We start from the raw sequence: 26,197 nt of genomic DNA, 5'->3' as shown, positions 1-26,197 counted from the left end.
AGTTTCCTAAGGGTTAATGCCAACGTATCTCCATCCCTCTAGATACTGCTAAGCCATCCCCCGCCAAGGCTGTCTTACTTCTAGCTCAACAATACTTCTGAAGAGCGATTACTTTGCTTTTAGAATGCGCCAAGCTGTACAAAGTGACAGCCATTTTCAAATAGTTACCCATTGCTCTGGCACTGCAGAACATTAGTCACTGGGCCAACTCAATCCTGGGTGTAGTTTGTGTTGCTAAGTCCAGGGTATAGAGAAGCAAAGGAAACACATAATGAGCCAATGAATTAGAATAGAATGGCATATATCTGAAGACAAAGTTTGACTGTTTGGTTTTAGAGTACCCTCAGTAATAAAACATTTTAAAAATGCACTATATTAAATTATTGGATTTTTTTTTTAATAACCATGTTCATTGTAAGAGATTTTCAAAACCACTATTCTCGAGTCAAAGGGTTGCTTGTTATATTTTTGAAGGCAACTTTATGGTGGTCTTCACAATACTGTCCTTTCATTCACAGGTGGTGCAACTGAGGGGGCTATCACCCCGCAATGGGAATATTGGGGGCAGATACATGTTTCACCTCTGCAAGGTATTTTGGGGGCAGAAGAGTGGGACCTCGCTATCTTTCCATGCCTGTATGTATAAGGATGCGGGGGAAGAAGGATGTGGAAATGAGAGAAGGATCCAAAAGGACACAAGATCAGGCTGGTTGCCAGAGAGCAGGTAGGACTCCCTGGTCCAGTCCAGACCAGGCTTCCAGCCACTGCGAGTTCCAGCAGAGATGTTTGGCCCAGGAAGAGGCAGGAACACGTGCACCAGCTAAAGGGGTATGGGGGACAGGACAGGGTGCATCCATGCACAGGCACAAGTAGCTGAGGGGAGGTTGAGGATCACAGGGCACCAGCTTCCATTGCCATAGGAACAGCAGCAGCAACTGTTGGGATGCCTTTTCCCAGCCTGGAGTCAGCTGTGCGCCCCTCCATCTCATCTCAGTATTTCCCCCTTACTTCTGCTCCTATCCTATGCCCCCATTAAAGGAAGTTTTCGTTCTCCCCCTCCACCTCCCATTTTCACCTTCAAACCTGTTCTTTCCTTCTAGGTACTGCGAGGGTTCTTTCCTTCCAGAGCTCCAGCAATCTTTTCCAGTAGAAAGCCTACTGAAAAATTCTGACAAGACGAAGCTGTATTTGCCAGCCTGAAATGGAAAAACATGATCTTGGAAGTTAGTCATATGGCCCAAGTGTTTTTAAGCCACTTCTGTGATTAAAATGAAGAAACGAATAACAGAGTCTTTGGATCCTTGCAATTTATTAACACTTCAAAACACGTCCTACAGTAAGGGAATCTCTTGCCCCTACTCCCTTTGCTACTCAATCACTGTTCTGAAACAATTTAAATTCCTTGCAATAGGCAAATAGATACTTCAGGCACTATGTGAATACAAAAGTGACAATATAAAAACAATTAAACCACATGCAATACACGTAAATATATAAGGAAATGTAGCATCATAACAACACACACAAGCACTGTTAGAACAATTCACATAAGTGAATATACAATATGCATAGCATGTTTAATAACAGGTTTACAGCTCATGTACAAGTAATCAGTCAGCCTAAATAGGAAAGAAAAAGTCTTAAAATACTGGATAACTGCTTAAGCCACAGCTTACAAAACCTGCTGTATCTCAGCCTCTCTGCAACTGCAGAGTAACAGTCAAAATAAATAAGTGAGGACTATGTTTAAATGACACAACTAACAGATCCCTTATTTCTAATAATCGGTCCTTCTTGTTTTCACCCAAGGTTCATTAGCCAACATGCTAAGAGGAGGTTGCCAGAATAAAGCAATAGTTGTATACTCAAAAACTATTTTAATACTGATCATAATTATGTGCATTTTTAATCAATACAAGTAGTTACAAAAGTCTAACATTACTGCTAGATGTCTGATACTGTGTTTACATTATATTATGTACCTAACACTGGAGAAATGTCTTGGTGAGAAGTCTGAAGTATACGTATTAGATTGTCTTTCTTTTTTGTTCACTTGGGCTGGGGAGCAAAAGGAGAACCGAAGAGGCAAATAATTCTCCTTTCAAACCAGCGTAAAATGGCTGGAAACAAGTGTGATTCCTCTACAGGCAGGGTGATAGCAAGGTGTGTCCCAGACGAGGATAGAAGTTAAGCAATATAAACCCTCATACTACAGGCATAAGAAGCTCTAACTGCCTGGATTTTAGATGAAGCATCCCCTATTGGCAGGTTATGGCATAATAGGAGATTAAGGTCTTCCTCTGAAGCATCTGGTATTGGCAAAATGTCAGTTACATCCAATCAATGGGTCATCTAGTCCTGCGTACTCTGTATGGCATTTCCTATGTTCCCAATGCCAAAGGCTCATTCGCAGCATCGGACCACAGATCTGTATTTTTATAGTGGAATTAAGTCAGACTGGACAAAATTATACAGGGCATCTGCACTGAGCCAATTCAGGTGGAGTTTATTGTCTAGAGTTACACACAAACTTTGATGCTGGTTCCAAAAGAAGACCATTCTTCCTTTCTAGATAAGGAACAGCAAGGGAGAAGTGGGAAGAAAAGGAAAAATGAGGCGGGGATAAGAGGCAGACTTAGATCTCTAGAACTAAAAGGTAAAAATAGATGCATTGTTTATACTAAAAGAAAAGGAGTACTTGTGGCACCTTAGAGTCTAACAAGTACTCCTTTTCTTTTTGCGAATACAGACTAACACGGCTGCTACTCTGAAACCCATTGTTTATACTAGTATAACATTTCCTCCCATCACAGAGAATCTCTAGCAAATAAGAATGACATTTTATATACTATATTGCTCAAACCCTAGAGCAAACAGCATCATTAATAAATAGCTTAGCAATAACTAGAATCACATTAGACAAAAAGAACAATATGCAGAGGCAACTACAGAAATGGATTGCATTGGGGATCCCTCTCAGAAGCCCTTAAGATTCCTCTTGTTTTCTAGCTGTGTCTTCCTTATCCTTGAAGTCCTAAAGGACACCATCCTTTTGACCAAGGAATGGATAATACTCCCTTCACAACTGGCAAAAGTCACACCTTAACTAGGTCACTGCTGAATGACACAAACCCCTAGGAGCTGAGTGCATTACTTCCCATATCTTGCTAGGCCTTGGAGATCAATCCACCAGGGGAGGAGATACTAGGGTCTTCAGTATGACAATACAGAGCAGTGTCACTAGGCTGGCCAAATACATGAGTTATCACCAAAAAAAAGCCACTACTAGTGATATTAAAGTGTTGTTGAGATTTGATGCAATATGGCTCGTTACTTGTGAAAGCAGAAAGCTCTGGTAAATCATGTTTTAACTAGGGGAAATCTGCAGAAACAGATCCCCAGTCCTCAGCAAGTTAAATAGATGTCTGATTTCTTCATGCTAAAAAGTACATGTCAGCAACAAGACACGAACCCCTGGGTGTAGGAAACTTGTCAATAAAATAAAGCAGACAAAATGCATTAGCTTAGAACAGTGATTTCCTTAACTAAGATATATTCAAACAGCACACTGCCAACTTTCTTCTAGCTTGGATTTTTTGTATTCCATTGTTTGTATTCCAAGAAGCTTGAAAACATTTTTTCTCTCTATTGATTTTGTCCTCCTTTATTGGAGGAACGTTGCATTTTGCAAAATTTCCTGTGCTGCCAACACAGCTGTCTTTTGTTGCTGGTGCACAGGAAAGTAAACAATCTCAGCAGGAATGTGCACAGCTTGGAAAACCCACACAAAACTAGAACTGCAGAACAACTTAGGATGCTCACATGGGTTTCCTCTTTTCAGAGGGTCTCATGAAAACAGGGACTTTAAAATTGAAACAGAATTCAAGCTTATAGCGTGGATGGGACTAACCTAGTCTTGTCCATACTACAAGTTCTAACCCTTTTGGTAGAAATGGGGTTCTGGGTTTTGTAGCATAGACCTTCCAATGGTAGCATTCTGCAAACCAAATGGGTGCTTCAGCACAGTAGTTTTCACCCTTCTCCAGACCAGGACTCTGTTACAACAGACATTTTTGGAACCACCTCCTCCACTAAACCAGAAAGAAAGCGGTGGGAGGTCACAACCGCCCTTCCTGTTCACAACCCAAACTAGAAAAGATATATACATAATAGATGCATGGGGAAAACCACCAATTATTCAAGACAGTTTAGATGATTTTGCATTAATTTTCCAAACATTAATTTTTGGATGAGATAAAGCCTGGGAAATTTCAACCCAAAAGAAATTAGTCCAAAAGTTATGAAGAACTGCAAAGAGGCTGTTAATTCTGTGCTAGTATATTGCCTAGCACAGTGTGGCTAGGATATTGCACTAGTGCCTAAAGGCACCTGTAAGTAAGAACGAAAGTTTTAATCCAAATTTAACTAACAGCTATCTATATATATAAAAACCACCTGCAGTCTTCAAGTGTTAGATTAACAAGGATCAGAAAAATTCGTTAAGGCTGATTTTTCCCCCACACATCCCCAGAAGCATTTGCTTTTACTCAAATACAACACGTGGCAATACATAACAGTGATCCATTAATCTTTCAGCAATTGTAGAACACCCATCACTGTGGCATCTAAGTGCTAAGCATGGAGTAGCAACATTGACTCCAATTTTCCTAGCTTTTGTCTGTTAAGTTAGACCTTGAATTTTCTTTTAACATAGCTTTTTTAATCTTAGGAAGTTTCAGCTGAAACAATCTTTCAATATATACCCTTCATAGACTTGTATGTGATTTAAGCAATTCTCTGGTGACATCTTAGGAGCCACGACCTATTGTCCAATACATATTTAAAAAACACCTGTATTTCCTTGGTGGTCTTTAATAGCTTCTCTGTTTGGAAAGCTCCTTTTAGGATTTGTGGGAGGTGGCTGCTACATTTCAGCTCAAAACTATTCTTTTACTAAAATATCAAGTGAAAGCGCAGATTTCTAATGGAAAGTGCAGCAGACCTATATCCAGAACCCAGAAAGCAAGCACTTCTCAAACAGAGGACGAAAAAAAAAACCCACAACTTTCTTCTGGCAGTTTTAGTGTCTTTTTACCATACAATGCTAATAGCCCTGGGAATGCTTTTTTTTTTTTTTAAAGCAATATATCATCTGATCTGAATTCAAGTAAGTGTCTATTAAATGCTATTAAAGTCATCACTATGATTAACACTATTCAACTGCCAACTCTGCTGAAACAACTCCACGCCAATTACTCATCCTAGCAGATCCAACCCGCAATATCAATTCATTAACACACTTCATGGCATTTACTTACAGCAGCAACTGTGTGGTAGCCAATAACCTGTGTACACAGAACTGTATATCTCAGCCTAGTTCCCTTGCATGCAATATGTTTAGAATTCCACTTATCAGCATGAACCTCTAAGGACACAACAATACTGAGCAAGGTCACAGAAATCACCTAGGATGCTTCACTTTGACCCCATTCCTGACCCCACACCTCACTATTATAAGACAAGGTTATCACTCTAGTTCTGCCATTTTAAAAGTGTTTTTAATTTCTTCCAGCACTTGGTATTTCTCCATAAGAAACTGACATTTGTAGCTCTATTTTCCAGCCCACTTCCTTTTTAAAATAGGCACTAATAACACTTAAACGTGTTCCTGTCTTGCATGCTCTCTTTCATTCCTCTGTCACTGTTAGAGGGTAAATTTTACTTAATTCCCCCTCCCGCACTGTTCTAAAAATTGCTCTGTCTCTATATCTCTCTCTAGCTCTCAAAGGTTCTACAAAAAACATGTCAAACAGACATTAACAGGTTGTGACAGGAGTCCTTTTCCCTTGAACAACTCTCCTTGTTTACAACCATGAGTTATGAATTTTTGGTCCTTTTGTTTACGTTAGACCCAGAACATTTGTTTTATTAATTTATTTTACGTTTCTTTCAAGGACTAAAGAATAAAAGTAAAAAGGATTAGAACTGAGCTGTTCAAGCACAAGGGAGACTTGTACCATATCTAAGCATCATGAAAAAAGCAGGTTTTCATCCCACAGAAGATGAGGCTTTTAAGTGTCTGTTGCATTGTTTTTAAAAGACTACATTTTAGTGCTTGGTTACTCTGAGCTACTTCTTAAAAAGGGACACAATCCAACTTGAAATCTATTCAGAAGTAGTTTCAGGTACTACATCTGCCCTGAGTCCCTCAGCCAATTTTTGTGGTTTCACATCACTTTCCCCTCCTTTACTATTGCTATGTAAAAGTCCCCAAAATAAGGGAAATCCGACTGACTACACAGAGGAAACAGTAAAACTGACTATATATAAATTGCTCTTTATATGCAGAAACAAACAGACTGACAAAATAAAGACTATATTCTTCCCGCTGCCCCCGTCTTGCTCAGGTTATAGTAACCTTAACACAAGAATGTAAAAAAAATAAATTTCAGGCAGAAATGTGATTTTTAATTTGATGGTACCCCTTTGAACTCTGTTACCAGTATCTAAGGTGTGTCATGTCCAGTACTTCTCTTGATCAGACGATTATACTAGTTTTCTAGTACACTCACGGATGATAGACCCATTTCTATTTCAAGAGCATGTTTAGTCCCTGGCAAGCTGAACTTAAATTCTACAGAAAGATTCCGGGATTCTGCATTTGTTGAGGCAGACTAGGAATTCTGCAATAGTTTCATTTAAAGGGAGTTTAAATATGAAAATTAATAGTACAACAGGGAGAGTAACTCCCTGTGTTTAAATCTGATGCTGTTCCCACATGTTCAACATGCCAATTTCTTTTACATCAATGATGTACAACTGCATCTTAGACATTGTCACGGGTGAAGCTGCAGGTTTTGACAGCTGGGTAGTTTGGGGTTGTGGGATAATCAAAGCTTTTAGCTAAATCATTTAACTATTTTGCAGTTGATCATTTTATGTTGACATTTAAAGGTCTATCATTAGGTTTCAACATTACCAACCCAGTTACATGAATAAGGAATGTCACATTTCTTAGATCATTTCAGGCTTTCTGTCGTCTCTGGAAGAAGCCAGTGTCAAGGTTTGCATTCAGAGTTTCAAAGAAAAGCATAAACTTAAGGGCTGGGTTTTTAATTTTGTTTTAATTAAAAACTTACTTTCTTAAGCACAATTCTGCACTCTAGGAATTCATAGGGCCCTACCTATAACTCAAACCTATGGGTCTAAAACTGAGAAATTGTCTGGAATCATGAACAGTTTTATGTGCTAAGCTCAACAAGAGAGCCCAAGACATGTCCTTGCTGTTAGCTATAAAGGCAACTTAGCCTGCCCCCCCTGCCTCCCAAAAATAAAAATATATGCATTTTTAAAAGCGTTCACACACTTGAGACTATTCCCAGATAATAGCAAACCTTGGTTAAGCTGCGCCATACCAATAATTTAAGGAGGTGGCGGTGGGAAACAAATATGAAGAGAATGGTAAGTGCAAAGAAAACCAGGAAATTTTGAAGAGAAAACTTGTAAAAAGATCAAGCATTTGAATGTATGGAAATAAAGTTAAGATCAAATGACCTTAACTCCCTATCCCATTGCCCAGAGAACAACCAGAATTATATGATAACTGTAATCAGTCAATAATACACAGGATCAAAAAGAAAAAGAAGACTTATACAGCGAATGAAGGTCTGTGTCTTTTTCATGGCCATAGACAGGTCTCAGGAAAAGCAGAACTTTTTAAATGTAGATGAATAAGCAAAGGAACTCATTCCTCATGATCCATAAGGGGTACATATGCTCCCAATCATGTAAGTGTCATATACAGCACGAGGATACGTACATATACAAAGCCTCCTAAATCAAGATAAAATGTGCCACTTATACAGAGAGAGCAAAGGATAGGTTTAAAGCTTCCTGTGTTTCCAATATTTTTTATGCATGTCACTCAAAGAGACACTCTTCCCACCTTCCTTTTTAAATTCCTGATATTTACTAAATGCTACAGGTTGAAGTTTTTCTTTTATAAAAATTCATTTATCAAATTTTGATCAAGGACAACTATTGATGCAGAAGTAGTTTCAGAGGTAAGTACTGTGTACAACAGGTTGCACCTTTAATGACAACAGTGTGTCAGTCATAACGTACTTGTCTACGTACATAAAATCTGCTAACTTTTTAGCCTGGTTGGTTCTGCTTAGATCTGTAGGAGCTGCTGACCTTTGAAAGCCTGTAGGCGCCTCTGTGAAGCTTAGAGGGTGACATTCTGGCCCCACTGAAGTCAATTAGAGTTTTGTCATCGGCTTCAGCAGGACCAGGATTTCATCCAGAAATTCTCCATCAGTCCATGAAGATTCAAAAAAATCCACAGCAAATAACTCCAAATCAAAGTATCCATATTTCCCACTAACTATGGATTCTGCTAGTCTAAGCCATTCACTGGTTTCTGCTTTAAGTTGAAGTCTCATTTTAGCTCCCATATCTGAAAAATATCATGTCTTAGCCACTTGATAGTTGGCTAAGATATTCTCACCTGGCAAGGAGCCTCGGTCAGAAGTTTCAGGTGGATTTGTTTAATTTTGGCAGCATTACCGGGCAGACGATTATAACAGAAAGGTAGGTGCAAAGGGCTTGGCTTTTAAAGTGTGCCTGCTTCCCTCCATATCTTTGAAATGCTGTCAGAGTTCTGAAACAAAAACAGCAACTTCATGAATCTTCCAAATCTTACACCACCTCTATAAGCTATCCTGGTTTTGACAAAAGTAACAGTGAACCTGAGAGGTCCATAAGACACAGATAGAATGCTCAATTTCTGAATATGCACAAAAAATTCCCTCTCACCTTCAACCTTACCTACCTCACTTGCAGTAAGAGAAAGCTTCTCCCAAGCATTTTAGAAGGGTAGCAAAATTTCTCTTTATAATAGAAAAATGGTTAAAACCTTAACTATGGAGAGGCTACCGCCTTTCCATAATACATTAACAGAGCCACTGTCAGAGTTACTAGGTGGTGGAATATTCCCCCACCCCTCACTCATGGAGTTACTATGTTGAATTGTACAATTTTTTGGGGGTAACCTGACAAATAGATCACTTGGATAATTGAATTATCTTACGTTAGCTGATAGCTTATCATAGCACGAGCACAATCAGTGCTGCTCTGCCTCCTCACCCCACCTCATTATTTTAAGGCTGCTATCTGATCAAGCTAAGACAAATCTCAATTTTCCATAGACGTTTACTCCCCTTAAAACATTTCCGATTTAAAATATTCAGGGCATTTTAACCAACAGGACTGCTGTATGAAAACAGTATGCCTAAGTCAAAAGTGATGTTACATTCTCACCACCTGATGGGCTGCTTTTCCTGTTCAGATACAAAAGTTATAAAATAAATTTGCAACATAGCTCTCAGATCCTGCTCATACAGAAAGTTTCCCGGTGATGGGAACAGTGACAGAATCAGACTAGAGGCTCCAGCAGCACTGACTGTGACTGTCATGTGTCTGCTATCTGCTAAGCAATGCAATTATATATGCACGCATACTGCGTGCTTGCACCCATGCATATGATATACACGTCACATAGTTCTCTAGTATAATCTCAACTTCTCACCGCCTCAGAAAGTTACTGTATCAAAATATATATACAATCATCAATGCAGTATTGCCAACACCCAGCAACTGTAAGTCAGGCCCAACTTTTTTTTTTTTTTTTTTTTTTAAACACACACACTTGGGGTTCTTTTTATTGAAAATCTGCACAGTGATATTGGTGCACATAGGGTTTGCCCTCTACAAAACTGAGGGTTAGAATTTTTTTTAAAATGAAATTGAAGATTCTCAAGTAAATAACCTGAGGCCAGCTAGCTGGGGCCTTTAAGCAAACACCAAACATCAGGAGTCTCACAAACACCACAGAGTTTGGCAACACTGAAAAACAAAAATGTTCTTGGAACACAGTTCCTGCTCAATCATTCACAAAAAAATGAAAGAGCTGTAAGTGCATTAAAATATTTATATTAATGAAATAAACTAAATTTTAAAAACAGAATTAGAACATGGTCACCTGAATTTGATAGAAAACTAACCTTTCCCATCCTTTTCTGAAACATTTAAGGCACTTGAAGGTGGCCAGTTTTTAAAGCCAGACAACAAAAGTGTACATTTTTAAAATCCTATTTAAATAATAATAAAAAAAAAATCCAGTAACACTGCAAAAAAAGTTCCCACAACCATAACGTTCAGTAAATACTCAAAAACTTTATGAAAAGAAAAAAATAAAATACTTCACTTTGTTTATAGCAAACCATAAAAAACGATGTGGCAAGTACAGGGCCTATTGAACTGGCAGAGCATAAACACACAATTTCTATGGACCCCTTACAAACACAGTCAGCAAGTGTCCTCTCTTTTCAGGTTACCAAATAGCTAATAAAGTGTGTTTGTGTCACAGAAATAACTCACCCTTACTCTTAAGTTATTCTTTCCATAACAGTCAATTAAATTAATTACCAGACCATGCCAGAGAGTAATTAACTACAGATTGCTTCTTCTGTTTAGGATATTCCTAGTTTCCCTCCTTAAGTGTTCCGTTGTATTTTCCCCATAATTATGAAAAGTCAAATGGTTCTTTAAAAGGATGAGGTTTCTATTATATCACCGTCTTTCACAATGTTGTCTTTGGTACAAAATGATGAAGTTGAGAGGTCTCTGAGGGTATAACACGAAAAGCACAAGATCCCGTTCCTGGACACCTGATCCTCTAGAATACTGAACCTGTTCATGGAGATAGTGTGCAGTAACAAGCTTCGATTTGATGATGGCTTCTCTCCCCCCCACACACCCTAAATAGGTAACATTACAATTAAACTATCTGCATGTTAGCTTTCTTTTTTAAGCACTATTTTGAATTAAAGCAGAACCCAAATAAGCATAATACAAATAAGTATTCTCCTCCATTAGCTTATACATTCCTTACCACCTCCAGGACAGAGGGACATGAACTGGCAACCTGGCAAACACTTTAAAACTATGTCCAGGGAAGAAGTAGCTGCACAAGTCTTCCAGCCTGCTCAGCTGTTTCAGGGGAAGAGGGGACAATGGATATAGTAAGATGAGCTCTGACATTTTTCTTTGTGGAATTTTGGTCACCTTATTCCTGACGTTTTACCCAACCTACTAGCAGCTTCTTTAATGGAAAGAAAAATTTCTTTAGTGGAACATATGAGAGTTAAGATTTTATCGTTGTGTGGCTGTCGCTCTGATTGTTCATCTCAGAGCTGAAAAAGTTAAAGGGTGAATCCTCTGCACCCTCATCAGCACTGAGGCTTTTAGGGTCTCCCAAGCAGTCTGCCAAGATGTCTGGGGGGTTCCTTAAGAAGACCACCAAGACAGTGATGTTGTCACTGGATCCATTTTCCTTTGCTGCAGCCACCAGTCTCTCTGCTGCCTTGAGACCATCTCCTTTGTTTTGCTTTAAGTGATCTAGGACCAGATCCACCACGTCATATGGTCTGATGGCATCAAAGAATCCATCGCAGGCCAGGAGCAAGTAATCTTCAGAACCTGTCAGCTCAAATGAATTGCCATCTGCATTTCCAGAGATAAAGGGCTTCTGATATAGATCACCTAACAAGAAAAGATACAAATCTGATTGCTTTAATATGAACCATTGCCTCCTCAACCACCATTTCAATGGTTCTCCAGCGTTGCAATGCTTTCTTTTAGGGCCAGATCATACCCCAGAGATCCATGCACAGCTCTCTCAATGCCCCATGAAGGAGATGGATGGAGGCTACAGAGCCAATGGAGAAGGCCTTCGACTCCTAACAATCCCCTGTGATTCATATGGATTTAAGGGCATCTACTGTGTTTTGGGGATGGTACCATGGCTCATTATACCCTTCCTCTAGAGCAGAATGATATGAGGAGCTCACCAAGGAAAACATAAAATTTTCCTCCCTCAGGAAATGCTGGGATGCTTTGGGTTTTGTTTGTTTGTTTGTTTGTTTTGGGGGGGGGGGGGGAGAGGGCAAGGGAAAAGTGTGCATCTTGTGAAACCCTTGGAACACCAGGGAGGAAGCTTATTTTCATTAGTGATAATGACATGAGAGGAATAAGAACATCCCCTTGCACGCAGTATAGTGCCCAAATACTCAATTCAACAGTTCCACCTGTACACATTCATTTCAACACAAGTGATACAAGCTTACCACTTCTCAATTAAAGAAAAAAAAGAAGATACTGTATAAATGTATGATAACTTGCTTCAGTTCAGCCATTACAATTCTTCATTCACTGCTGTTGCCTAGGGTCTTTTCTAATTTTACTTTAAGTGGCAAGCATCCAAGAAAGTTCTTTCCACGGCATTTGGGAATATTATCATTTAAATGCAAATGGCCCACTGCCAATGTTTATGTTAGCTATTTGCAGTTTGAAGGATGACACAACAATTTGACTTTTGAAACACAGCGAAGAGAACAACTTGTAGATACTAAAATGGATAAATAAACTCTAAGGTCAAAAGCTTGTCTCTTTATTTAACAGAAGTTGATCCAATAAGATATTAACTCACCTACCTTATATGGAGATATTCAGACATCTATCAGATCAGAAGCCAATATTTGCTCTAGTGTCATGTACAATATACTCCGCAAGCTTGTTGGGCTTTCAGTTGCAACAGGATAGGTTATTAGAGGTGTTTCAAAGAAGGAATTGAACTAATTTTATTTTTTCCTTCAAAAACTGATAAGGGTTGTGCTGACCAAGCAATTTAATACTCCATTATTCAAGCAATTACAATAATAGAAGCAATTTACTCTTCAGCCCAAGCTGGGCAAACACTATAATCTCTTTATTAATAAATGGTTGTTTACTTATTCAGCCCCAGGATTTTTTAGATTATGTGTTTAAGAATAATTCAATTTTGACTAATTTAGATGGCGTTACTTACCTATTGCCCTGGAAACAGCAAGGGTTCCATTGACCCGCCAGCAGTCCATGTAGGTCACACAGCCACCTAGGGCTTCTATACGCATTCTCTCATCCTAGAAGAAAGAAGCACATCAACTCTTTATACTAAGAGCATATCCTATATCTTACTAAATTCACTGCTATCCAGTGTTGAAGAGAAAAATCTTAAATCCCTTCAACTTGTATACTTATAGTAGGATGCAAACAGCTTTATATTATCAAAGAAATGGGAATCAATAGTGTTCAGAGAAAAAATATGCTTAATAAAAAAAAAATCAGTCTTATTGCAATGTTAAGTTGAATATACATGAACAAGACGACATCTTCCCTATGACTGCATCATTGCTTGCTCGTGAAACTAAAGGGAAGAATCCCTATCTAAGTCATTTCTATAGGAACAAACTGGCAATATCCCCATCACTGTGCATATATTTAAGATTGTGAATGGAAGTAGGAAGAAAAGGATAATTGTAAGGCTAAGGTTTTTAGATGTAGAAATAAAAACTGTATTTAGAGGCAAATTTCATTTTTATTAATATAATCCATACTTCTCAAGCCCTACAAAAACTTTAATATTCATACTATAAAGGAGAAAGTTCATGCAATGCCACCTCTAAAAACTTGCTACTGTCTTTTCAGATTGTACATAAGTCAGTTGAGTTATATTTGACCTATTTTAATAAAAAGAAATGTAAGATTAATTAAGCCTGTTATGATACTAGACTATTATTGCCGTTTGGATGATGCTATTATGTAAGCCAGGTCTGAAATTAAAACAATAATTTTCTAACTCAATGGTAACTTTAAAAAAAAAAATCAGTTAATTTTGTTAATAAAAGGCTTGCAGTTGTAGATTTTTCATGGTTGCCCTGTATGCAAAGTTCCATAGTACTACAGTATTCACAAGGTTCTTTTTATTTTTTCTAAGGGGATTCCCAACTGAGAGTACAGATCAAATCTGTTCTTCAGCACAATCCTTTTTTCCTTTGGAAAAACACGCACCTAGACAGAAGAAAGGCAAGACTGACACAACATAATTATGCTCCGTAACCGTCCAACTTAAAAGGGATGAAATCACCGAAAAGTGGCTCCATCTAGTCCTGCTAGAGACTTTAAATTTAATAGATGTAATTCATGTCCACTTATCAAAAACTGCCAACAGACTGTATCCTCATCCATTGCAAGGATGAGATCGGCCACCAATACCATCAGCTCATCTTAATTAATTAGCCTCTTACAGTTTGTATGGCAACTTCCACCGTCTCTGTATGTATGTATTTATATCTTCTTACTAGATGTTCCATTCTATGCATCCGACGAAGTGGGCTGTAGCCCACGAAAGCTTATGCTCTAATAAATTTGTTAGTCTCTAAGGTACCACAAGTACTCCTGGTCTTTTTGCGGATACAGACTAACACGGCTGCTACTCTGAAACCTATCAGCTCAGTTTGTCATTCTAGTTATAGACTTGCATATGTGCCAGACTCCAGGAAATCTAGAGATTCCAAATAGTTCCAAAGCTACTTAGAGACCTTTTTTATAACCTGTCTACAAAGAGACCAGTTCAATGTCAGTTGGTAGTTGGCCAGGTCTTCATTTAAAGAGATTCAGTGAGCCAAAAGTAAATTAATTACAGCCATCAGAGGAGAGAGCCAAAGAAAACAGGCTTACTTCTCTTTCAGGTTTGTGAGGTTCCATCAGGGTCACAGCTTTTCCCTGCTGCACCAACATTACCTGGGAGTCTCCAACCCAGGCTATGTGTAACCTGTTCCCTACAATTAAGGCAGATACACCTGTTGTACCACTCCGCAGCCTCTACAAAGGAAAACAGAGCAGTGCAAGTTAAACTGCAGTTTAACATCATAACATTGTAAATTAGGGTTAAGGCTACATTTATGTAACGGAGCTCATGGAAGTCACGGAATCTGTGACTTCCAGAGACCTCCGTGACAGTCTCTGCTTCAGCCCCAGGGGAGCTGGAGCTGGCAGCCAGCAGGGTCTTGGCAGGGTTCCAGCAACAGGTGGCCCCCTGCAAGGTCCCACTGACACATGACGGACTCCTAGAGGGGGCCCTCGTCCAGGTTCCGGTGATGGGTGACCGCCTTGAGTGGTGAGGGGGGTGCCTCAGGAGAGAGGCTGGGTGTCCCATTTTTTCTTTGGGAAATATGGTCACCCCACTGCGCTCAACTGCCATGAGCAGGGGGAACTGGCCCCATAGCTCCTATCCACCACGGTGGCAGGGGAAACCATGGAGCTGCAGCAGCAAAAGTCACCGACAGGTCACAGCTTCCTTGAATTTTTGTTTATTGCCCGTGACCTGTCGGTGACTTTTACTAAAAATAACCATGACAAAAACTTAGCCTTAATTAGGGTTAATTAAAGCTTGTTAACTGTGCAGTAATTTAGATCTTTGTGACCGGCAATCCACTGAATAAAAGGTACAAACATAAGAGAAAACACAGGTTTAGAGGAAACCCTATTCTAGCTTTCAAGTGTTTGACACTGCTATAGTTATGCTCTTCCCCTCGTCTTCACTAACTCCAACATTAGCTTCAAAGGGCCCAGAACCATTTGTTTACTTGGGTTTTTCTGAAAAGCAGAGGAATCAGTTTGATTTTAACTTCAGCAGGAAGAACCTTTCAGTACTGAACGTGACTTTTCTTCCCCATACAAACAGATGTAGCCACCCTATCTCTGCCTTCCTAGTGGCAGTGAAAAATATTCTCAAGGTAAGCATTTCTCCACTGCTATATTACAGTCCATTATAAAAAGCCATCCTTGTTACACTTTGAATGGTCAAGTTTCAATGCTGCTGCTATAAAGATGGAAGAGTATCCTTCATTTGACGTTTACCACCTTCAGTTCCCTTACAATACTTTGAACTCAAGAACCTAGTTTAACTCATTTTTAAAATTTCTCATCCTCCAGTTATCTTGCCATACACCAACTTCACTCTCCCAAATATGGGGAAAGGAGGAAGAGAAAGGTCAGTGATGGTGCTAGTGGAACCAACCTTAAGAAAATAAATAGAAAGATTTTCTTTGCCTTTCCTGTATTAAATTATGCAGATACAACTGAGGCTAGTCTTTTTTTTTTTTCCCCCTTCTTCTTCTCTCCAGGGAAGCAACTCTTTGTTGCCTGTATATTCCCTGAGATTGAGGATCCTGAAATAGCACTAACTCCTCACTTCAAAGTTTCCATCTTCCTGAACTTGCAGGCACTGGTTCTGATGAGAAGGGAAAATTTAATGTGACCAGTGAAATATTTTCCACTTAGGATACTTGGCAAACGAATTAGAATGAATTCAAAGTCTAACTGTAGGAGAACAAAATTTTCTGCATAACACCATTCCTGTTTACTGTTACCCAAGCAATTTCCCAACTGCTTAACTATAATGGAATCTGGCTCTATGTTAGGGTTGCCAATTTTGATTGGATGTATTCCTGGAGGTTTCATCACATGACAATCTTTAATTAAATATAAGATTAACCTTTAATTCCTGGAGACTTCAGGACAGTCCTGGAGGGTTGGCAACCCTACTCTACACACTCACCTCTCTTTCAGCTTTGAAAAGGAACATTTCATCAGTTTGCTGGAAAGAGCCTTTCAAGGCCTCAGTTGGGTTCTTAAGAATCTCCTTGTGTAATGCAACATTTACGTGCAAATGAGTCGCTGCATAATTGGCGGCATCTACTCCACCATGGCCATCAAATACAGCAAAGTATACTCGATCAACATCATCCTTTTGGCAGGAGGGAGATACAAAGAGTTCAGAAATAAAAGTCAATTACCAGATTTTATGCAAGCATTTCAGTGAGAGAATATGCACACATATGTATGAGAGAGTGCAAGCATGTACATGGATACAATACTATGCAAATACACTGAGAGCCACAAACACCATGATCTTCCCTGGGAAAGGAAAGTAAGGTGACATGATCTAGCAAACTGATTTGGAAAGTAGGAATTAGGATACCTGTATTCTACTCTGAGCTTTCCCACTAACTGTGTGTAACCTCGGGTAATTTGCATCAGTTTACCAATGTGTAAAATAGATAGAATATGAATCTCATGGGGGTATGTGTTATTTTTCTTTGCTCCTTGTTGATCACTGACCAGATTCTTGAAAAGGAATAGGAATTGAAAAGGCAGACTGGAAGGTTGTGTGGTTCCATTATATATTTAGTAAGCATCCCTGAATCCTCAACCAAAATGCTATTTTTCACCTTTACATCATCAATTCTCTCACAAAATATAGCAACACCCCGCGCCCCCAAAGTGAGTTATTTTCCCGCTCTCACCCTTGTGGTGGGAGCATATCAATGTCACAAAAAAATGTTATATAGCTAACCCAAACACACAAATCCAGTAGGTCTCTGCTCCACTACAGACCTGATAAAAGGATTGCTGTCAGAAAATCCTTTGTAGCACCTCCCAAAAGTGCTCACTCTGTGATACTAGGACATGAGTGTGTTTCAAGGGGTGTTTGAATGAATGCTAGAACTGACCTCTCCTGGCCACAGAGACTTACCGACAAGCCAAAGAGCTGATTGAATTCTGGGAGAGAAACATGTCTGTCCTCCATTTTCCGGCGGACGTTGCGGATGGCATGGCTGGAAATCAGCAGGAAGCACTTCAGTGACTTCAGGGATGGCAGTTGCTTCTGCCATTCACAGCAAATGTCTCGCAGCTTATTAAAGAAACAGCGCTGCAAAGAGCCTCCATCCAGCACTGATGGCAGAGAGACAGTAGGTGACTTAGTTGTATGTTTGGGAAAAGGAGAACGAAAACAAATGATGATATTCAAACCCAATCTCCTCTCTCCTACTTACCCCCTCACTTGTCTTTTGTCTTTTCCTACAAGTTTTCTTCCCTAGGACTAATGCATTCTCTCAATATATTCTGCCTGTACTAGCCTCTGGCTTGGAGCCAGAGTTCTGTCCCTCCCTTTAATCCACTGGTTTTAGACATCTGAGCGCCTATGGATACACAGAATACTCCCTCCGAAAATCACTCCACTGGGACACTATGAAAAAAGGAGCAACAAATATATATCATTATGCTTGGCCCACATACTTCTGAGTCAAACCCCTCTTGAGAATCACAGGCAAAAAGTTCTGACCCAACAGTAGAGTATTATGGACAACAGGTCTTTCAGTCACCAGTTTATTAAATAGTTATTACCTCTGAAGCTCATCATGCTATCAAATGGCTGACAGTTCTCCAGGGCAATAGACTGCTTAAGGTCACAATGAGGATCCAAGGTCAGTTTAGTAAATTAGACATAAATGACCCAGTACTGGGAATTGTGAGTGCAACGTATTGTGCATACTGGCAGAAATGTATCCGTTTATAAAGAAAATTAGATGCAGATCAGAAAACTCTAAAGACTGTGCACAGGGCTTTTGTTGTCTTGACACAAGTCACAAATATTAGTCTGGGTTAGACCTAGGTTAAGTGCAGTTGAATTATATTCACTGAAAACAATGGATACACAGAATGTATCACGTGACGGATCAACTAGGTAATAACCCAGCACTATCAGACTGCAGAAATGTTTAAACTGTTGTCTTCTTCAATCATTTTCACACAGAGAGTGAACTATCGAATGTTAAAAGCATGAGGGACAGAAGACCATCTCTGCCACACTACTGCTTTGCCATTACAGAGCAGAATCACAACACTATAGAGAGCAACAGGAAAAGTACTAGCCAGACACTCAAATCCTTTCCTGGACTCATCTCAAATTTCATTAATCCCAGCATTCAGTCTGGTGAGCAATAAACTGTGATATTTGTGATCATTTCTAGCTTAGCAATGCAGGGTCTCTCAGGTAGGCTGCAATTTTAAGTTTGCTGTCCAACTAAAAATTCTCACCCACTGCTAAATCAACTTGCTTAAAGGGCGAGTAGAACTAAAGCAATTAACTATCACAGATCTTTCTACTTTACAGCACTGAAATTCTTTACTGGGTAAACTACCTTTTCAATTTCTATACTATAGCAACTCTTGCTAGCACTAAGAATGTCTCAGCATTAACTCCAGTTTCTCAAGCACATTCTCTCATCCACAGTACTGGATGTCCAGTTTCAGATACTTTCTTGCACCTGGTGAATGAAGAGCTTTGGTTTAATGCACCAAATATTGGCAAGTGGTCAGTCTGTGATATAATCACTTTTGATTTACTTATTTTTAGAAATTTTAAATAGGCAAGATATTTAATTCTGAGAAGTGCACTCATCACACATGCAGCTATTTTTAAATTGAGAAGATCAATATAGATGCTGGTCTACATATGCTGGTTAATATAGTCTAAATATGCATACCATTACACAGCATAATGCCTGTGAGGCAGATTTCCTTAACCAAGCATTTAAATAGTATAGTGATATTGTGTCACTAACCCAAGTTTTTAAAATTAGTTTGAAGTCTATTTTCATGAAAGATCAATGGTATTCTGGTCTATAATGGCAAGTCTCTCATCTCAAGACAAAAATTTCTCTTTTTAAAAAGATTAAAACATATCCTAGCAAATCAACAAAGTTATTTATTATTTGTATTATAATAGTACTTATAGGAATCAGTGAGGAGCGAGGCCCCATTGTGCTAGGCACTGTATAAACAGAGTGAAAGATGGCTCCTGCCCTACAGTTAAGGCAAGACAAGTGGATTTAATAAGCAACTGAAAAGTAGGGCAAGGGAAACCATAAAACAAACAAACAAACAAGCCACATACATAGTTCAGATATGTGCATAGCTGGATGGTTTCAAATGCTATACTCCCCTCCCCACCCCCATACTCTAGCATAGTTGCTTGCAACCTTTTTGCTTTCCGTCCATATTCTTTCCACAACTCCTATTTCTCTTTCCCTTTGTATCTGGTCTCATTTCTCTTTTCTGTGATTTTTGTTCTGGTTTTGCTTTATATTTTTCCATTCTTGTTTTTATTCTTTACGTAAGTTTTAAGCAGTTTGTGAACTCCATGCCATGGTAAGCTGACACCATTTTTTTTTTAATGATTTACAAGCTAAATTTTGAGTAAGAAGTTACCTGGAAACCAATGTTTGGAAAAGATAATATGCTGACATTAAGGATAGTTTTTCATAACTTTTCTACTTAAATTAAAAGGTTATGCTAATAAATAATTTAGGATATACATTTTTGTTCATGGAACATATTGTGTTGGAGAGTATATACAAGAGGAAGATAAAATGTAATGCTAAAAAAAATCCCTATGTTGAGGAAAAACAGTAATACGGTGATAAGGAGACATGACAAAAATAGTGTAGAGAGCAGAAGTTATGTTAATTGAAGCTTGCACATGTGTATTGCACAGGTTACAGAAGATACAATGCTCAATGTTGACTGGAAGAAAGGCAATGAATAGGTCATGTGGAAAGGTATTAAAAAACAAAACAAAAAAAACCAAGCAAACAAGGGACCTAGTAGGAGAATGCTGGACCAGACACTGAGAAGACCACCATGAAGTGGCTAGGAGCAACCCAGAACCCTGGAACTCAGTAATTCGGGCCCCCAGCTGTTCCATCTTACCTACTTATCTGTCAAACTATAAATAAATGATTGTCTGAAAATTTATAAACAAAAAGGCAAAAACTGATTAAGTCTAAACTGAGTGGACTTGTGTCTCCATTTCCTACCTTACACCACACTGCTCAGACTAATGGAATTTTTGCAAGGTCATCTTCAAAAAGGTATGTTTTGTTGGTTTGCCCTTCCGGTTTTGGAATGTATTTTAGTGCCATAAGAATGATCCTTGTTTAAAACATTTAAGCTTGCTTTTCTAGACTACGTAGGGCCACACTGACATAGATCTCTGGTTCCCACGCAGTGACATGCACTACACTGGTAAAATCACACTGGCTACAGAACTCTAACCTCCAAACACCTTACCCCCAAAAGAAAGAAATCCACATCTAGAATCCAATCAAGGGGATACAAATATTGAGCCAAACTTTCACCTTGAGTACGTAGGGCACAAATTGCATCTCCTTAACCCTGTGTGACAGTTGCTTTGGAAAGCAGATTATCCTGGAGGATGGTAATCAGCAGTATCATGACCACACTGCCGTGAGGATTCTAACCAGTGAAGGCAGCTTTAAATTCCAGCCAGGCTCTATATGAACCTCTCTGGCAGAGGCTGCCTGGGAAGAGTGCTGGTCCCATCTCTTAGCGACTGGTTCTACCTACTTTGGGAACTGCAGCAGTCAACTCTGCTCCCCTCCCCGCAAAAAACAGGAAGCATTGGAAGTTTGCACCGTGTCCCCCTCCAGGCAAACTTCTGTTGGCACAGTCAGAATACAAAGGATTAAATCCAATGAATCAGATAGCAGCAGCAGTCTATATACAGCGAGTGAATACTTATGATTATTAGTGCTTTGTCCATCATGGGCTATTTTGCCATCCTTACTCATATCGAGTATTCTAAAAGTAGTTCTATTTAAATCAGTGGGACTGCTCTCAGAGAAAGCTATTACTCAAGTGAGTAAGGATGGCAGACACTAGGCCTATGAGACTGAAAATTTATGAAAGGGTTATGAGGCATCCACAATGTCATCTAGGGTATTGTGGGAATGAACAAGCCAGTTTCATAAAGAAATGCTTGCAGCTCTTGAGAGACCATCACAATTCTAAAAAAGAAAAGGAGTACTTGTGGCACCTTAGAGACTAACCAATTTATTTGAGCATAAGCTTTCGTGAGCTACAGCTCATCCGATGAAGTGAGCTGTAGCTTACGAAAGCTTATGCTCAAATAAATTGGTTAGTCTCTAAGGTGCCACAAGTACTCCTTTTCTTTTTGCGAATACAGACTAACATGGCTGTTACTCTGAAACCATCACAATTCTAAGTAGCTCAGCTTTCCATAAGGGCCTGCAGTTTTCAAGTATCCCAGGAGATGGAGCCAATTTACTATCAGCTCAGTTCTGAGAAAGCAAACTGGGTTGGCATATGAATGAAAAAATGTTTCCTGAATCTGTGGGACTAAAGAGCTGCCAAATGTCTTGAGAAGACTGTGTTTAAAAACAAATTTTGTTTATATTTCCTGCACTTCCCTTCCAACATTCTCTATTAAAGTCTACCACCACATAATTTTTCTATGCTCTGGAGGAGGAGAGCTAGTACTCGCTATTTAGGCCTTGGCCAATTTGATTGAAACCAGCTATTTCCATATAAAGAGGGGGCGTGATAACAGTCTACAAACACATGAAGGCTGTACACATCAAGGAGGGAGAGAAAATATTTAGGATGCTGTAAAGGATACAGCCAAGAGTTATGGGATGAAATTAAGAAAGAAAATTTAAACTGAATATTGGAAAAGATTTCTCGACAATGAAACCTAATGGCCAGTGGATTAGTCTTGCAAGGTAAGAAGTGGAAGCCCCATCCTGCAGGGCTTTTAAAAACAGATTGGAGAACGTGTGTAACAGGAAATAACGTTTCATTGTCTGTGATGGTCTAGATTACCCAAGAGATTATTTCCATTTCTAGCTTCTGATTCCTGCAGCATCCGACCCTCACTCCAGCTCCAAATCAAATGGTAAAAGGAGGTTTGGTAAGGCTTAAAGTTAAACATTCTAGTGAATAAATGCGATGGAACTGGTTGTTACATGGTGCTCAAACAGTGCGCAACTGTCTGTTCCCTACCCAACGTCAGCTGGTTGTGAGGGAACGAAGGCACCAAGTAGAAGGTCCAACAGTGCTCCACCCATCATCACATAGTCCATACAGTACTGATGATCTTATAGAAGATTAGGGTCGGAAGAGACCTCAGGAGGTCATCTAGTCCAACCCCCTGCTCAAAGCAGGACCAACCTCAACTAAATCATCCCAGTCAGGGCTTTGTCAAGCCAGGCCTTAAAAACTCCTGAGGATGGAGATTCCACCACCTCCCTAGGTAACCCATTCCAGTGCTTCACCACCCTCCTAGTGAAACAGTGTTTCCTAATATCCAGCCTAGATCTTCCCCATTGCAACTTGAGACCATTGCTCCTTGTTCTGTCGTCTGCCACCACCGAGAACAGCTGAGCTCCATCCCCGTTGGAACCCCCCGCCCCTTCAGGTAGTTGTTTCACCAAATGTAAGGGCCTGGGGTTTTGACACTTGCAGGCTCAAGCGTGACCATAGGTGCTGTCATCTTGACCCTGCGTGTGGGCAGAGATGCTCAAAGATTTAAATGGGTTGTACTTATGATGTTTAATGTAGCTGCGTAGTAGAGACCCCACTGATTCCAATGTGGACTGAAAAGGCACATTAATGGACTACCATTAGCTAATCATTGAAAAGGTTACTCATGTAAAGAAACAAACGTACTTCAAAATTACAAAAGGTTAACTCCTCAAGAAAGACTGACAATCAACTCTTCACAGAAATCTCTCCATTTAGCAACAAAAGAGCTAGAGTGCAGTTACTCCTTCCAATGTGACTCAACTCTGATTTTCAGGAAGTAGGTAGCTTAGCAGTTTCTGAAAAATCACGCCTCCTTATTGGACACCCCAAATCACTAATCAGTTTTGAAAGTCTTGATCCAGGTCTCGACTCCATGCTTGCACCTTGACCACAAAGTCATCCTTCATCCCACATTCTGTAAGAGTGATAAACGCTCTGCTCCCTATTTGCTTGCCAAAACATCCCACCAGGTATTCCAGGAAGTATTTCAAATTACAAGTGTTCCAGCAGAGAACCTGTGGAAATCCACAGAGGGATATTATACTTACAGGTGAACTTCCTCTGGTCTCCCTCTTTCTCCTCTTCCACACTCTGCTTCTTAAAAACAGAAAGATCAGTCTGTAGCACTCTGTCAATTGCAGCGTGGATCAAAGATGCTGCAAGAAGAGGCGGTGCATTCCTGATGCGAGGAAAAGAAAAAAAGAAATATATTGTATTAAATTTAAACTGAACTGTGGCCTTCCTGAAGTCAGCAACCTCATGGCTCAAAAAGTTAGAAAGCCCCAGCAGCTACCAATAATTGTGACTCCTGGTCAGGGATGTAACTTTAATAGTCTCCAGAGACAACCGAAAACAAGTGTCACACTTTAGTATTACCAGTATTTGTAGTATACAAAGACCTTTATAAGTCTCTAAACTCAGTTTAGATTCAAAGATAGCAGTTCCCTTGAGAATGCAGGGGCCGGAGGTGCATGAAGTGTGATTTCGAACTGCTGCCTCATTTTTAACTCTTTCAATCACAGACTGCATCTTGTGCTCTTGCATTCTGTGATGGGAACTGTTACCTACAGAGCCTTGTTAGGACTGAGCTCAGGCACTCTGCTTCTCTCACTGTGTGCCATGTCTTCTTTATTTTTAAACAGATATGATAGGAGTTATTCACCTTCCCACCCCCAGTACTCATTTCTTTTGGTGGGTTTTTGCTGATTTCTTGCTTGAAATGTGGATAATTATCCATTGTGATATTACAAAGCATATTAGAATCCCAGTGTATGGTATGTGCACATCACTGAACACATAGCATCCAGAGCTCCAATACACTTTGGACAGGTGAAGGGAAAGGTGACTGAATTTTTGTGCAAAGTGTAACATCTTAGCACAGCATAGGTCAGAGAGAGGTTGGAATGTTTTGCCTCTAGCATTCCAGTCCCCAGGTTCTCCTGAGTGGAGGCTCCACAAAACCAGTGCAGAGTGGAACTGAAAAGAGTGTCCACTGGGGATGAGGCTTTAAACAGATATACTACATGCATAATGAGAGTTTTATATGATACACACAAGAGACTCGTGATAAGGCTTTAAATAATAAATTTGCAGATTCAAGGGAAGCCTGTTCCAACTTTAAAGTTGTGTGACTGCAAAATAATAATTTCATATGCAATATATCTTTGTAGCAGGTATCAAGAATTCACTGCCGAGGATCTCTGGGAGGAGAGGCAGTGAAATAAAAACACTACTGGGAACGAAGAAGTTCATGAACACAGGACTTCAAACATGGCTCTGAGAGTCTCTGGATATCGACAGGATATTAACACTGCATCCAAAGAAGTAAAATGGTAAGCTATCTGGATCAGGTCAAGGACAGGTTTGGGTGGGAGCGGGGTTTCCTGGAAAGAGTTTGGGAAGGCCTGCATAAATTGGCTGGCTTTAACATAATAAATGCTCTATAAAGATTCAAACCCCAGTTTTCAAATCTTAAAAGAACATTTTTAGCACCACTAGGAACTATGAGCTCAAATGTACAGTAAAAGCGATTTTATCCAGCACTTCACCAATCGGAAATCTCTAGAAACCAGCACTTCTGATCTTCATTGAAAGTCCAGTTTATAGCCTGGTTGGCACGGGGCCAGCAAAGAGTTGGGGGGTCTTGGGGGGGAGGGGTGCGAGGTCCCATATCTGGGGGATGCTCACCTCAGGTGGCTCCCCACAAGCAGCAACCTGTGCACTGCCTCCGCCCGCAGGGGCCACCCTCGCAGCTCCCATTGGCTGCGGTTCCTGGCCAGTGGGAGATGCGGAGCCGGCGCTCGGGGCAGGGGCAGTGTGCAGCGCTGCCTGCCATGTCTCTGCCTAGGAGCAGCTAGGATAGGTCGCCACTTGTGGGGAGCTGCCTGAAGTGAGCGCCCCCCGGACCCCCTCCCACACCCAATCTTCCTTCCTCTTCTATAGCTGGCATTTTTCACTTACCAGCACCCCCCCTTCACCCAACATGCCGGATAAAACAGCTTTTACTGTATTTCAAAAATCCTTGCTGAAAAGCAGACTTTGTCAAGTATTCATGGCCATGTGTACCTCCTGCTACTGCAAACAAATCTTCATGCAGGTCAGCTGGCTGCTAATATAGAAGCTTGTTTTATGCAATGTTCTGTAGCAGCTATGTCCTACTTTAGTTTGAGAGTGCCTTCAGTACTCCAAAAACGCACAGAAGCGTATTTGCAGTCCTCCTTTCATTTCAAAGCTTTCTTGCCAAAACCAGAAGCTACTTTGCCATTTCTTTTAGTGCATGGTTAAGCCTGAAAAGGTCTTTGTTTTCCTATCCAATCTAAACAGACAAAAGCAAATCACATCTGCTTACTAGGAATATGTTTGCATGACTGCGCTGACAAAATGGACAACTCGAAGTTTCAAGACCACCTTGCAGACGAGAAATGAAGTCAACCTATGTAGAAATGCAACAGCAGTAGGAAAGTTAAGCTGAAAATGTTCTACTTCTCCCTCTTTTGAGCTGCTGCATCTTTGTGGGGGGGAAGGAGGAAGAAAGGAGAATTCAAAACAACATGAGTGCAAGAAT

The 26,197-nt window shown here is 40.0% G+C and overlaps 1 protein-coding gene across 1 annotated transcript in view; it reads right to left on the bottom strand.

The window, feature by feature from the left end:
• Window positions 1-1,292: 1,292 nt before the first annotated feature.
• PPM1F (protein phosphatase, Mg2+/Mn2+ dependent 1F) overlaps window positions 1,293-26,197 on the bottom strand; it is a 42,994-nt gene continuing 18,089 nt past the window's right edge. The window contains exons 2-7 of the mRNA XM_077834687.1: window positions 23,682-23,812; window positions 17,480-17,679; window positions 16,502-16,690; window positions 14,620-14,763; window positions 12,929-13,022; window positions 1,293-11,604 (exon numbers count right to left, since the gene is read on the bottom strand). Of these exons, the coding sequence (XP_077690813.1) occupies window positions 11,207-11,604; window positions 12,929-13,022; window positions 14,620-14,763; window positions 16,502-16,690; window positions 17,480-17,679; window positions 23,682-23,812 (1,156 nt within the window). The 3' untranslated portion in view covers window positions 1,293-11,206. The remainder of the gene's footprint in view (window positions 11,605-12,928; window positions 13,023-14,619; window positions 14,764-16,501; window positions 16,691-17,479; window positions 17,680-23,681; window positions 23,813-26,197) is intronic.

This window comes from Eretmochelys imbricata, chromosome 15 (assembly GCF_965152235.1).
Source record: "Eretmochelys imbricata isolate rEreImb1 chromosome 15, rEreImb1.hap1, whole genome shotgun sequence".
Taxonomy (NCBI): Eukaryota; Metazoa; Chordata; order Testudines; family Cheloniidae; genus Eretmochelys; species Eretmochelys imbricata.
The sequence above is the reverse complement of the archived record's forward strand: the minus strand, read 5'-3'. Positions and strand labels throughout refer to the sequence as shown.